This window comes from Crocodylus siamensis, chromosome 6, assembly GCF_052110815.1.
Source record: "Crocodylus siamensis isolate JL-2025a chromosome 6, ASM5211081v1, whole genome shotgun sequence".
Classification (NCBI taxonomy): domain Eukaryota; kingdom Metazoa; phylum Chordata; order Crocodylia; family Crocodylidae; genus Crocodylus; species Crocodylus siamensis.
The window spans coordinates 9,334,247-9,349,710 of record NC_143400.1 but is presented as its reverse complement, the minus strand read 5'-3'; the positions used below and the strand labels follow the sequence as shown (position 1 = coordinate 9,349,710).

General features: G+C 49.0%; 1 protein-coding gene across 1 annotated transcript; it reads right to left on the bottom strand.

The window, feature by feature from the left end:
- Positions 1-4,353: 4,353 nt before the first annotated feature.
- On the bottom strand, positions 4,354-7,477 carry LOC149860917 (exendin-3-like). The gene is made up of 3 exons (XM_090053705.1): positions 7,377-7,477; positions 4,956-5,108; positions 4,354-4,423 (listed from the first exon to the last, which is right to left on the bottom strand). Exons 1-3 carry the CDS (start codon positions 7,475-7,477, stop codon positions 4,354-4,356), a joined length of 324 nt encoding a protein of 107 aa, XP_089909831.1.
- Between the last annotated feature and the right edge of the window lie 7,987 nt (positions 7,478-15,464).

The window sequence follows — 15,464 nt, the reverse complement described above, 5'->3', positions numbered from 1 at the left end:
GTGTGACGTGCCTTGCATGCCTTGGGGCGTAGCAAGATAAAACTCTTTCAAGGTGTTTTAATATGCTGCTCTATAGCCATGGAGCGAGGCACCAGGCTCTGCAGAAAGCCCATGCAGGCAGCCTGGCAGCAGCCCAGGAAGGCAGGTTCCACCCAGGAGTTGTTTTTCTTTTCCCCCAGAGCCAGCCTGCCTGCCTGAGCTGTGCAGGGGGCCCAGTGCTTCCCTCCACGGCTCTGGTGTCCCCAGGAACTGCCCAAGCAGCGTTCCCTCTATGCTGCGTGGTGTGCGTGGCTGCGCAGGTGCGCTCATGCTACGCTGTCAAGTGCGCCTGCGCAGCTACGCATGCCACGCAGCATAGAGGGAATGCTGTGCCCAAGCTGGGTGCCTATGGGTGGGTGCTGCGTGGGGGGGCACTGCTGCCTCAGAGGAAAGTACCAGCCCAGGGACCACTCTGCCCACCAGCAGCTCACCCTCTGCTCCCCGCCACCAAAGAGGCAGGTAAGTTCGGGTGCGTGCACAACACGGGGGTTCAAAGGGCCCTAAATTGAAGCAGCAGCAGGCACTGGGAAGAGCCTGGTGCTGCCCCAGCTGCAGCCCATCCCACACAGATCCAGGGGCACATGCCCCTCATGCCGTCTTGGGGGTGTGGGTAGCAGTGAGAGCCGCCCTCCCCTCATGGCTCAGTCCTGTGCCCCACCTCGGCTGTGCAGCCCCTGTCCCAGCCCCACTCCTTCCCCCACCACTGAGGCAACCCGACCCACCCTGTGCAGATATGGGGGCACATGCCCCCCCCATGCCCTGCAAGAGTGGATACAGCAGCAGAAGCCACCCCCCACCCGCTCCCCACCACACATCACCTGGATAAGCCACCCATGGCTCTGTCCTGCACCCCACCCCGCCCCGCTCCGGCTGAGCAGCACTTGCCCCTGCCCTACTCCCTCCTGCACTGAGGGACCCTCAATCTGCACATTCCCCCCACCACACACACTTATAAACCAGAAAAAAATATAAGGGGCTACAGGAACTGAAACTTTGATTCAGAAGGGGTACACTTATTAAAAAAAGTTGAAAACCCCTGCTCTAACATAGCCTCTTATTCTAGGGCAGTTTTTGAGACTTTCCACCCTATTTTTGTGGCTCTGCAGAAAAATGTTATCGCAGGTTTTATTTAACTGCACGTATTTGGCATGATGACTTTCCTGCAATCATAATGCAACATGTGTGCTATGTTCCCCTTATAACAGGGTCTAGCTGATATCTGGTGGTACTTTTCTTTCGCATCGCGGGGGGGGGAGTTTAATATGTTTTGTGCCTGCTTGGCTAGCTTTGTTTGTTCACATGGCTCCTGAGCCATCACATGTATATGTATATTTGTGTGTATGTATATCTTAGTCTATTAGGGTGATGTTGCAGGTTACCTTTGAGGCAGCTTAATAGGTTTAATATGCTTTGTGGCTCTTTGGGTAACTTTGTTTGCTCACATGCCTCCTGAGTCATCAGGTCTAGGTGTTACTCCACCACCATATCCAAACATGCTGTGAATACAAGCTGATTGCTGCTCTTCCCAGGCAAGCCAGGTTGGAGGTGATGTACTAGCTGCCTGGCTGGAAGGAGAGAATAGAGGTGCATTGGAAAAAGAATACATCGAAGAGGGAGAACAAGGAGAAAGCATAGCTCCTGGATATGGGAAAAGGAGACAAGAGCCCCTGAAAGCTCAGGTGGAGATTGGTTAGTTCCTATGCAGCACATTAAATTGCACAGACACAGACTGTGATCAGGTGCCACAGGCAAGGCTGACCTCTCCTTACCAATTTCATCAGCAGCATCCCCAGCTCCCTGAGACCTTCTGATCAGATTTATTCTTCCTTTCCCCCATCCTGGCTACCTCCCAGCATTCAACCCTGCTGACTCAAGAGAGGCCCCACCAGCCAGCCCTTTGCTTAGGAGGCACTGGAAAGCACGCCATCCTGTAGGCTGCTGGGTGCTCTAAGTCTGATCCGTCAAAGCCATTCAACGTGTCCTCTACTAAGAGCCTGGGATGAGACTCGGGCAGCAGCCTCAGGAAGCTGGGAACCCAGGTCCAGTTGAAATTCCATGGAAGCTTGGTACTGAAAGAAGGACCAAGGCTTTGGTGCCTAAGTCACTTGAGAAAACAACTCTGGCTCCCAAATCAGCTAGGCCAAGATCCTGAGTCCTTTATTATTTGGAGCCCTCAGAGAATAAGCTCTGTGAATCTTCAGCGTGATTGCAAGTTAGAGATTGATCCAGCTTACTCCCTCTAACAGATGTTAGACAGGATTAAGACCACAACTGTTGCATTTAGCAAGGTTTTATTATATTTAAGAACACTTTCAAAAGCGTCTAGTGCCCAAAAAGCAGCTACAAGAAAAGCTAAAATATAGGAGCAAAAGGTTCCAAATAAATCCATGCCAGCTTGGACTTTGTCAGTGGTAGGCGTGTTGGATATTGCATGACACCATGCAGTTACGATAGCTTGGAGACGGGGAACAGCAGACACCATTCAGTTTCACTGAGAGATCCTTCCATTAAAACTATTCAGTTGCTGTCAGGTGTGAGTGGATCCAATAGCTGTCTATGGGAAGAGACCACCACAAATTGGATTTCTTGCTCTGGGTGACCAATTGTACCTGGAAAACAAACAGGGTCCCATAAAAGCACATACACATGGGCAGATGTAAAAGGTTGTGATGTGAGTTCTGCTCTGATTGCAAGGCGTGGGTTCCAATTCCCCCTTCCTCCCCTACGGGATCCTATGACCCCAGCTGACTTCCTGTCCCTGGGGCAGGGGGCTGCACTCGATGATCTTCTGAGGTCCCTTCCAGCCCGAATGTCTATGAAATCTATGCTGCCTTGCTGCTGTATTCCTACCTGCAGAGCAGTTTACTACTACTATGCCTTTACCAGTGAGTGGGGACTAAGCTGGCAAGGGTGATGCATAGGTAGAGTTTCAAACAGAATAGCAAATTTGGGTAAACTAGCATGGAGGAGAAATTAGACCAGGGCTAGGGCTGGTTTGTGTGACTCCCAGATAATGGGGAAATCAATGAAATACCTATAACGTTGCTGTCCTTTGGATGATATGGAAGAAACTTGCAGGGATGGTAGCCCCTGCTATGAGCATGACACTTGCCAAGTTTCAAGGTGATAGGTGCAGGGATTTCTGGGATACTGTACCTCAAAGTCCTGAAAGCAAAACTCATGTGACGTGTGTGTGTTAAGCCACAGTGAGGTGAAAAGGTGAAAACTGCAGGGGTGGTAGCTCTTGCTGCAGCCATGAATCCTGCTATATTTCAAGGTGATAGGTGTAGGGGTTTCTGGGAAACTGCACCTCAAACTGCTGACTAGCAAAACTCATGACATAGGCGATACGGTGTGTGTGTTAAGGCATGGGGGGGAGGGGTGAAAAATTCAGGGGTGGTAGCCCCTGCTGAGGTCACAAAGCCTGCTAAGTTTCAAGGAGATGGGTGCAGAGGTTTGGGGGGACTGCATCTCAAGCTGCTGACAGGCAAAACTCATGACATGGGTAACACTGTGTGTGTTAAGGGTGAAAGCTGCACACCTGCTAGCCCCTGCTGAGACCACGAAGCCTGCCAGCTGTCAAAGAGTTTGGTGCAGGACTTCTGGGTCCTGGGGCCCTGCACCTCTAGCTGCTGACAGGCAAAACTTGTGACATGGGTGCTTGTGCAACTGTCTCTGTCTTGGGCAATTCCTACCTCTGTATCGATTATTTCTGCTCCTTAGTCTGTGGTTTTGTAGGTGTTAATCCTTTCTCATTAACTCATTATCTAGTAGCTAGCTACTGTGTATTCAGCTGATCCCCGAGTTAATCATGACTGATTGGTAACAGTAGCTTAGCAGCTTATGATTCAATTCAGAGTCTAGATTCGGCCTCCAAATTGTGCCTCCGAATCATTCAAATCATCTCCGAATCTGAATCATGATCCACAACTTTGCACAGCCCTAGTGCGCAGCTGTTTTGACACTAATGTGCAGGAGACTAATTCTACTGTGCATTAGCACAGCTTTTGTTGTGACACACTGATGCACAGTAGAGTGAGTTTACTGTGCATTTAACATCTCCTGTAGACATGCCCAGTTAGCATGGGGAGGTATGGGGAGTTAACCAAACATGGTTTCTGGTAGCATGGAGGTGGGGTCTCTTTGGGACATGTTCTGAAGAAGAACTTGAGATCTGTCAGAAACTGAGTTTTTTTTCAGTTGTCCGTGAATTGGAAAAAAAAAATTAAAAAAGGGTTTTTTCACAGCTCAAGTCATTTCATGAGCAGCTTATGAGCATTTGTAATTTTGAAATTTGAAGTGCATTTGGCTTACCTAAAAGGGAGTGAAATCAGAAGGGAAGGTGATGCCATTGGGATCCTCTTGAATGTACCTTTTTGTAGAGCTGTAGGAAATAAGAAAACCCATGCATGAGTAACTGTGCTATTGGTCAGTCAACCCTCACTCCTCTGTAACTGCATTATTAAAGTGAGATTTCCTTGCCACGTCTTTCCCAATTGCTCCTCCAATTTTGATACAAATGCAAATATACAGCATTCATTTAAACATTTCCACCAAAATTTTATTTTTAATAGAAATTTGAATACCAAAATAGTCCTGGCCACAAACAGAAATATTCCACTTTTAATCCAAATTATTTCAGTTTTTGGGTTTTCAGGGGTGGTGGTTGTTTTTTTTGTGGGGGGGCGGGGTTCAGAGTGTGAAAAGCCACTGCTTTTCACACATATCAGACACTTTTTACGAGAGATTCCATTTAGTTCAAAGCCTATTTTTTCCGCTGTGAAAGTTTGGCAAAAAAATCTCACCCGGTCCTGCCCTCCTCCACCCCTACCCTTAAATTAGTTCATTTCCAGGGGTCACCTAGAAGCACATCGAAGTTCTACTGTTTCAGCCATACTCCCATGCTCTACTCATACCTGTATCGCTTTGTGTTGATAAGCCAATGCACAAAGTCCTTGGCCTTCATCTTATCCAGATATCTAGTAAAATCGCTTGTGAAGGTGCCTTCGGAGTGTCGCTTAATGTTGGACATAAAACTTTGGGCACTTTTGGATTCATAAGATTGCCATCTGTTTGAGAGAGAGGGATGCTTATTACTCTGGGAAGAGGTTCGACTCTTTAATGAATAGGACATGACCAGAGGCCCACGTTCTGGTTCTCCCACTGCTCTATGGTCTGAATCAAAGTAAGTTGCTTTGGTGGATCTGTTTAGGCTGCAACTTTTTCAGGGCAGGGTCTGTCTGTCTTCATAGTACAATAGAACCCAGGAGATTCATGTAATAGAATCAGAGAAAATGAAGGGACCTCAGGAGGTCATGTCTAGTCCAACCCCTAGCTCCAAGCAGGACCAGCCCCAACTACATCATTCCAGCCAGCGCTTTGTTGAGCTGGGCCTTAAAAACCTCCAAGGATGGAGAGCCCACCACCTCTCTGGGTAACCTGTTCCAGTGCTTTACTACCCTCCTTGTGATAACATTTTTCCTCATATCTAACCTCAACTTCCCTTGCTGCAATGTGAGCCCATTGCTCCTTGTTCCGTCATCTGCTACCACCGAGAACAGTTCAGCTCCATCCTCTTCAGATCCCCCGCAGGGAGTTGAGGGCTGCTATTAAATCCCCACTTAGTCTCTTCTGCAGACTAAACTAGTCCAGTTCCCTCAGTCTGTCCTCACATGTCATGTCCCCTAGCCTCCCAACCATTTTTGTTGCCCTCTGCTGGACTCTCTCCAGCTTGTTCATAATCTCCAGGGCTAGGGACAGAAATTACACATAAACTGCGTTAAGTGATCAGAAACTGGTTTAAACCTGTAACAGAATTTCCTGTTCAGTGCACACAAACCAGTTTCAAAATGGCTGAAACTGGTTTAAGATAAACCTGATTGAATGTAGTATCAGACTTAACTGATTTGGGTCAAACCAGTTTATGAAATGTTGGTCCCAGACCCCTTCCTGGTTCAAGTTAAATCACAGTCCCCCAGCATCCCAGCATGCTTTCCAACACTGGGCTGGGCTGTGCTGTCTGTTCCAAAGAGCAGGGCTGGCCTCACTCCTCTTCTCCCTAGCCAGAGCAGTGAGGGCTGGCTGACAAGACGGTGGGGAGAGGGGGCAAGCCCAGCTGGGGATGCAGCCCTGTCTTCAGTGGGGGGGACTGCCCCCCCGGCAAACCCCGGCTAGGGTCTGGGGCCAGGAAGGGGGGTTAAACACCCCTTCCCCTGTTCATACTTACTACTGGCTGTACCTGTGGACTACAAATCCCAGAGACACCTGGAAGCAGGAAGAGGAAGTGATGAGCAACCTTGCGGAGTCCTGCTGCTATGATTCTGGACTGCAAATCTCAGAGACCTCAGGGGCAGCAGGAAGAGGAAGTGAACACACAGCCAGATTCTAGTCTCCCCTGACTTCTGCAGGGGAGCCACTGCAGGCATGTGGCAGCATTTCCTGAATCAAAGGTAAATGTCTGTTCACTTCTGTTTCAATTTAATCTGTGCCACTTAGATTAATGCAAAGACTGGACTGATTCAGCCTCGGGCTTTTTGACAGTCTGTAGCTAGCCCAGGTGGTTTCCTCAGGAACAGCAGGTTATTGAGTAAAAGATTATCTGCTTTGCTGCTTGCTGTGGCTTTTGCTTCAAAGGGCACTGCTTTTCCACGCAAAGGTAGCATTCCACAGTGGCTCTATACAGCTGTTTGCAGCAGCTGTATAGGGCCCCAGGCTGGTTTGCAAACACTCAGTTTGGTCATATATTTGCTTTGTTCTCCTGTGGGTGAAACGCTCTTCTACTGTAGACGAGGTGACTGAACCCATCTGTATATTAGCTGACTTCCACATATGCTGTTCCAAACTCAAAACACATGCAAGGCAGATTTCCTAAAATATCATGGCCCTTGGGCAGCTGTCTACAGACAGCCACAGCAGCTATAGCATCCTGCCAGCCATTGATCTTTAAGCCCAAATGAATCCTGCTGAACAACTAAAATAAAACCAAATATTTAATAGCAAGGCTATTTCTGGGCTTAATATTACACACAAGCCTTTCAGGATGGAGAAGTCAGCAGGACCAACCTTGGGCAGTGCCTTGGACAATAGGGTCCTAGTACAAGACTCGGGTTTTTAGGTGTAGCTGCAGTACAAGTGAACTGTAATATATTCCCTAGCAGCTGTCCCCGTCTCAGTACATCTGGCTTTCTTAAGGAAGTGCTGCACCAGATATGCCTTGGCAAATCCCTGTAATGCAAAGTGCTATATACCATTCTGATAGGAACTGTTGTTCACACGCATATCTTTACATGCATTAGCATAACACTGTCAAGACACAGCATGCCTGTCATTTGCCTTACCTAGACTCATTGGACGTATCTTTGAGGACAATCTGCTGGCTAGGTTGGACCAAAACCATAATTACCAGTCCATAGAGATACAGGCAGCGTATGATTTTCATTTGGCCTTCCGTGCAAAAATAAATTGGGACAGTAACTCCCGTGGCTACAACCTACTTTTATACCTTAAAAAAATAAGAACAAAGAATCAGATGAAAAAGATGATTTTAACACTGATTAGTCCAACTGCTTTTTCAGCATTTTAATGGGTAGAAGATGGAAAACTTAAATCCTTGGAACTGATTACCTACTGGCATACATCGTATTGGGCAGCTAGTGGTATAAGATCACCAGAAAATAGTTATATGACTGCAAGATACATTTGATTTCAGTAAACTTCCCCTTTTTTCCCATCTCTCTATTTATTACACGCCCCTTGTAGCATTTCATGTATTTATTAGCACAAGCAAGCAAGCTAATTCCACCCTTGAGAATATCTTATCAATAGTGGTCCCAAGACATATTGATGCTTTCTTTGTTTTCCCGAGTTTTGCTCTGCCTGGATGGCAGGTCCACTAACACCAAGTAAATATATCAGACGATCTCCTTGGATGGTTAGCCAAATTCAGATGATTAGTTGATTTCCCTCCCTTATACCCCCAGCTTCAATATAGACATTGCACTATTGTAAGGCATTTGCCTGCCCCCAATTTCATGTCCTCAAAGCTCTGTAGGCTGAATATTAAGAAGTAAGGGAAACACTTACCTTCGGCAAGAACAGGTGTTCTCCTAAAATCCAAATCCTTTCACCCCCTCTACAAGCTGGCTGTGACTACACTCTCCTCCTTACCAGTGCTTTTAAGCTTGTTAGCAGGATGTTAAAAGATGACAGGGAGGTCACCAGCGCTCCTGTTTTTAGTTGGGTGGGTCATTATGAATCATTACGGGATTTTGAAGGGGTATGTTGCAAAGCATATCATTGTTTTTCAACTTATGCCTTCAGCCAGGTTGGGTTTTTTTATGTGCAGCGCTCAGACCAATCCAGCTCGCTATCAGTTCCTTCCTTTCAGGTAAACTGGTCCCTTATTGCCACAATGCATCATCCAGCATGGGGAGATGATTTCTATGCCTGCAAGGCTGTTGTTCTATACACCTTCTTGTTTGAAGCAAAAGTGAGAACAGAAAGAGAAAATGCTTTAAAAAACTCCAACCCAAAACCTAATTTCAGCATGAAAATACCATAATTGGTGCTATAACATCAGCTCTGTATCTTGGATAACTTAACAAGAATTCAGTGCAACATGTGACACCAATAAGGTTCGAGGCACTGCGGCAATATAAATAATTGACAATAAGGATAATACATAGGTAAAGAATAACCCTATAACAGAAAGTTTTTATTTAAATGAGAGAGTCCTCACTCCATAGATCATTAATTAAGAATGGACCCTGTACATCTAGTTTAATTTGGGTTTTTGTCAGCTGGTATTAATCAGCAGTGCTCTATCGATCTGGGCAGAATTAGACTAATTTAAACCAGCTCGAGGAGCTCACACACTTTATTTGGATGTCACGCTCGGCTTCAGAGCACACCATGGGACGCAGGGGGAAAAGTTTTTAATGGATGTATGCATCTCGGTGTTTTGCTTTTGTGAAAACTGTTGCAAGTGTTTCTGTCACCACATCTGGAGAAGGAGGATTGAATGGTTGTCTGGTTCAGCTCCTGGCCATGGCAGGACCGGCCCGGAGCGTCTCTGCATTCATCCATCTCTTCACCAGTGCAGGGTTGTGCCGTGTTGCCTGGCCGCTAGAGCTCTGTTTGGGCAGTGTCACCTCTTGCTGCCAATAGACTAATGCTTCCTGCTAACGCAGAAATATTCCCTGTGACCTAGTTGCTGGCCTCTCTGTAGGCAGTTTGTGTCAATATGCACTGCTAATCCTCTTTACATCTTCACTGCCTGCCTGTCTTGCATGCATACCAGCCCAGCCTCTGGCGTCTTTACTTTTCATTCCATCCAGGGAGAGCATGTACCCACTGCAGAGACTTCCTCAGCCTGACGGAGAGTTTTCGAACCCGAAAGCTTGCTTAACATTTTTTTCCAACTATGTAAGTTGGTCTAATAAAAGATATCAGATTCACCCAAAGAACCTTGTCTGCTAATCCTCTGACCCTTCCAACAATGCATCAGGTCTATAGGTGGGTGGATGGGTGTGGGGTAACACAGGATGCCTTTACTTTCTGTCTTCAGCCTTGTTTGAGAGCAACCTTGTGCCTTTTACTCTGCCACCCAGGTGTTAGGCCAGGGGGCTAACAGGAGGGACTCTGTCCCCCTTCCCAGGGCTCAGGGAGGGTCTGCTAGGAAGGTCTTTCCTGCCTGATGGAAAAGGTAGTGTCTTCACTTCATGCAGTGCTCTTCATTGTCACCAGTCAGAGGGAGTGTTTGCTGGTTTTGGAAAGTGGGATATTCCCCAAAGCCCATGAACTTCCTAAAGAATCAAGTGGCAAATAAAAGGATCCCCAAAGCTGTAGTTTGTTAAAAAAACAAAACAAGCAAAAACCCCCAAATGATTTTTTTTTTTCATTTTTGGAGGCGTAGCTCATTATTATTAGAGTTGGCTACAGTGACAACCCTTTTGCACCATCAGTGCAGTATCACAGGTCTGTGCTAGAACATCAGTGCAATATCAGAAGTCAGTGGTATAACATCAAGTGTAATACAACAGGCCTGTGGTATAAATGAGCCTTGAGCTTTCCCTTTCTATTCTTCTGCAGAATTGACTCATTCTGTTTCTCCATCTCGGGACACTACACCCGGCAAGTCCTTTGACTGCTGGTATAAAAGCGGATGCGACGACTCCAGCCTGCAAGATCTCTGCTGTTTGCAGTCTTCATGTTTTTTCTTTCCAGATTACGGCCAAGTACTGCTTATTTTTCTACCAAAGTAGTTATTTTTAATGAATACCACTATCAAAATATCACGGTTGTGCAGATGGACGCTGGATTAGACAATCCTTGTGCTAATTAGGGATAATGATGGTTTTGAAAGAAAGCCTGACATCACAGCAGGTCGGCTGTAATTAGCTCAACCTTTGGAGACTCAGCCTGGCTACTGATCTTTAGGATCTTGCTTGGATTATCCGTTGATTAACGTTGTCAAATTAGCTTGGAAAGAAACTGTTGTGATACTGCATAATGAGTCTTGTGACCCTGGCAAGAACTCCGCATACCAGCGGTGACAATTATCAGGGACCAAAAAATGGAGCGTCGACTGGTGTATATATATATATGTTATCAGAGCTGATCATAATTTGAGTGGGTAGGACAAAAGTCTCTCCATTACGTAATCTACCCGAAATATTGCACGAAACACTAGAACACCTCAGAGACGGCCACCCAGACGGAGCCCATGGTTCCGGGCTCCACGCAGACGGAGCCCCTGGCTCTTGGCTGCGGGGGCTGCCTGTCCCTTTTTCAGGCTCTGGGGCCCGGGAGCATGGCCACCTCCCCTTGCGGGCTCTGCTCCCTACTAGGGTCTCTGGCGCACCAGCTGGAGGAGCTCCAGGCCACAGTCCAGAGATTGCGTGCCATCAGGGACTGCGAGCAGGAGATAGACTCCTACTGCCAGGCCCTTCTCCCCCGGGAGCCGCAGGGGAGAGCTCCGTCTCCCTCTGCGACGAAGGAGGACTCTGGGACCTCCCGCTTTGCCCAGTCAGGGGCATGGACCGAGGTGGTCAAGGGCCCCAAGGCCCGCCGCACCAAGGCCCCCCCCTCGCCGGAGCTTAGCAACAGGTTCACACCTCTTGCAGCCCCAGCAGAGCCTGCTCAGTTGCCGGCTCCCGCAGGCAACCCAGGCTCAACCGCAGCTACTGGCCCTGCTCTCCCCAAGTCAAAGCGAGAGGTGTTTGTTGTGGGAGACTCCATCCTGCGGGGCACTGAGGGGGCAATCTGCCGCCCCGACCCCTTAGCCCAGGAAGTCTGCTGCTTCCCGGGGGTCTGCATCCGAGACATTGCGGAGAGGATCCCACAGCTCCTCCGGCCCACAGACCACTACCCCATGCTCCTTATTCATGTGGGCACCAATGACACGGCTCAGAGCACCCCCAGCCAGGTCATGAGGTGCTACAGGGATTTGGGAGCAGAGCTTAGGTGTCTGGGAGCTCAGGTGGTGTTTTTGTCGATCCTCCCAGTCTCGGGCTATGGGCTGAGGAGGGAGAAGAGGATCCACGCAGTGAACCAAAGACTGCAGCGCTGGTGTCATCGGGAAGGCTTTGGCTTCCATGACCACAGCCCGCTCTTTGGAGAGAGAGGCAGCGAGCTGCTGGGAAGAGATGGCCTCCACCTCTCCCCCCTGGGGAGGAGGCTCTTCTCAGCCAGCCTGGCTGACCTGCTGCACCGGGCTTTAAACTAAGCCCGCTGGGGGATGGGGGGACGACTGCCACTGCTGGCCTGCTGAGCGACCCTTGCAAAGCCAGCAGACCAAGGCACTTAAGGGAGCCCACCCCTGCCCCAGCCCTGGCACAATCTGTGGGCAAGGCAAGAGCCCCTAAGGGCACACTTGCCTGCCTGTACACTAATGCCAGGAGCCTGGGTAACAAGCAGGAGGAGCTTGTCCTCCTGCTCAGTGCAAAGAATTATGACGTCATTGGGATAACGGAGACCTGGTGGGACTCCACCCATGACTGGACCATGGGTATAGAGGGCTATACCCTGTACAGGAGGGATCATGTTGACAAAAGAGGTGGGGGTGTAGCTCTCTATGTCAAGGAAAGCTACATGTCCCTGCAAGCTGATGTTGGCGACCGGCATGGACAGCTAGAGACCCTCTGGGTAAAAATTCGTGGGAAAAATGGCACAGGGGACACAACGGTGGGAGTCTACTACAGACCTCCCACTCAAAGTCCTGAGCTTGACCAGGAGTTCGCCCGGGAACTGACTGAGGCCGCTTGCTCCAGGACCTTGGTTGTCATGGGTGACTTCAATTACCCGGACATCTCCTGGGAAGATCACTCAGCAAAATCCGAGCGGTCGCAAAGCTTTCTCTCGTGTGTGGATGACCGCTACCTGACTCAAGAAGTCTATGGGCCAACGAGAGGCAAAGCGCTGCTCGACCTGGTACTGGCTACAGGGGACAACCTAATCGGTGACCTAGTGATCGATGGGAAGCTGGGTGACAGCGACCACGAGCTGATCACCTTCACCATCTGCCGTAAAGCTGGCAAGTCAGTCAGCAACACAGAAGTCCTTGACTTCAGAAAAGCCGACTTTGACAAGCTCAAGAGGCTTGTCAGTCAGGCCCTCAGGGACCGTGACCCCAGGGAGATGGGAGTTCAAGAAGAGTGGTTGCTTCTCAAGGAAGCGATCCTCAATGCACAAGCTAAATCTATTCCAACACGGAGGAAAGGCAGCAAGAAGGCACAGCAGCCCTCCTGGCTCTCTAGGGACCTAGCGGACCTCCTGCAGCTAAAAAGAAAAGCCTACAAAGGATGGAGGATGGGATTCACCTCCAAGGAGGATTATTCTGCACTCGTCCGGTCCTACAGGGAGCAAACCAGGAAAGCCAAGGCTGCAACTGAACTCCAACTAGCTTCAAGCATCAAGGACAACAAAAAGTCCTTTTTCAGATATGTGGGGAGCCAGAGGAAAAGCAAGGGCAATGCTGGACCCCTGCTAAACCAGATGGGGCAACTGACAACTGACGCCCAGAAAAAGCCAACCTATTAAATAGGTACTTTGCGTCAGTCTTTCATCAGTCCCATGGGATGCCCATGCCTGCTATGGGACAGGGAAATCTGGGTGAGGGGGATCCCCTACCCTCCATAAATGCTGACCTCGTGAAGGAACACCTTGAGAAGCTGGATACCTTCAAGTCAGCTGGCCCTGACAATCTGCACCCCAGGGTACTCAAGGAGCTGGCGAGCATCATAGCTCAGCCCCTGGCACGGGTCTTTGAAAACTCCTGGCGCTCTGGTGTAGTGCCCGAAGACTGGAAGAAGGCCAATGTGGTGCCGATCTTCAAGAAAGGGAGGAGAGTGGATCCGGCTAACTACAGGCCCATTAGCCTGACTTCTATCCTGGGGAAGATCTTAGAAAAGTTTATTAAGGAGGCCATCCTTCATGGACTGCCCCAGCCTAACATCCTAAGGGATAGCCAGCATGGGTTTGTTGCGGGTAGGTCTTGTTTGACCAATCTCATTTCCTTCTATGACCAGGTGACCTATCACCTGGACAAGGGAGAAGAGATTGATGTCATATATCTTGACTTCAAAAAAGCCTTTGATCTGGTATCTCACGATCACCTCTTGGCCAAACTGGCCGGTTGTGGCCTTGGCTCCACCACTATCCGCTGGCTGGGAAATTGGCTTCATGGTCGGACCCAGAGGGTTGTAATCAATGGCAGTCACTCATCATGGTGCCCTGTGACCAGTGGGGTCCCTCAAGGCTCTGTCCTGGGACCCATCCTGTTCAACATCTTCATTAACGATGTGGACATTGGAGTCAGGAGTGGACTGGCCAAGTTCGCCGATGACACCAAACTTTGGGGCAAAGCATCCACGCCAGAAGATAGGCGGGTGATCCAGGCTGACCTGGACAAGCTCAGCAAATGGGCAGACGAGAACCTCATGGTGTTTAACACTGAAAAATGCAAGGTTCTCCAGCTTGGGGGGAAAAACCTGCAGCACCCTTATAGGCTCGGCAGTGCTACGTTGGTTAGCACTACAGAAGAAAAAGACTTGGGGGTCATCATTGACCACAAGATGAACATGAGCCTCCAGTGCGATGCTGCGGCTAGTAAAGCGACCAAAATGCTGGCGTGCATCCATAGATGCTTCTCGAGCAAATCCCGGGACGTCATTCTCCCCTTGTACTCGGCCTTGGTGAGGCCGCAGCTGGAGTACTGCGTCCAGTTTTGGGCCCCACAATTCAAAAAGGATGTGGAGAAGCTTGAGAGAGTCCAGAGGAGAGCCACGCGCATGATCAGAGGTCAGGAAAACAGATCTTACGATGACAGGCTGAAAGCCATGGGGCTCTTTATCCTGGAAAAGCGCAGGCTCAGGGGTGATGTGATGGCCACCTATAAGTTTATCAGGGGTGACCACCAGGATCTGGGGGAACGTCTGTTCACCAGAGCGCCCCAAGGGATGACGAGGTCGAACGGTCACAAACTCCTGCAAGACCGTTTCAGGCTGGACATAAGGAAACATTTCTTTCCTGTCTGAGCCCCCAAGGTCTGGAACAGTCTGCCAGCGGAGGTGGTTCAAGCACCTACATTGAACACCTTCAAGAGCAAATTGGATGCTTATCTTGCTGGGATCCTATGACCCCAGCTGACTTCCTGCCCTTTGGGCGGGGGGCTGGACTCGATGATCTCCCGAGGTCCCTTCCAGCCCTAATGTCTATGAAATCTATGAAAAACCCCTGAAATGCTAGGAATATTGATTGGGGGACGGGAGGGAGTGATATTACCCCAAAAAGGTGCCGCTTTTTCACATTTTCTGAAAGGCAACAATCAATGCAGGTTTGATTCAAGCTCCAGATTCAGGCTTTGACTCAAACTCCAGGAGAAAAAAGACTGGAGTTTGATATTTGGGCATCAATGAAATGAAGCATGACAACCAAAGAAAGTACATCAGCTCCTCGAGATGGTTGAAATCCATATCTTTGCCAGCAAGCGGCAGCTGGCAGCCCTGCAGATCTCTCCCTGTTCCTAGTTTCTGAGCCTGGTGCTGGGAAAAAACTCGGGGAAAAAGTCTGTAGCTCAGGCCTGGAGCGCGTTGTGTCGTGCTCGGGGGATGTACATCCCACACCTTGACGGAGCTGGGCAGTGAACCCAGGAGTCCTGACTGCATGGTTCAGGACCACATTTATCCCTTTTAGAGGATGCACTCAAAGGGCCTTAACTGAAGGCTTATCCTTGCTGCTAAAAAATGCCGTGTAGTTTATCTCTGCTCCTAAGTACTCAGTACTCTGAGATAATAATAATAGAAAAAAATGCAGTCCTTTCTTTTTTTCCAGTGAAGACAAGCCCGGGAACACAAGCCAAGACCTTCTTACAGCCATGTTATCTCATAGGAGCTGGTCCAGGCCGTGCTTTCTGCCCTGAGACTCTG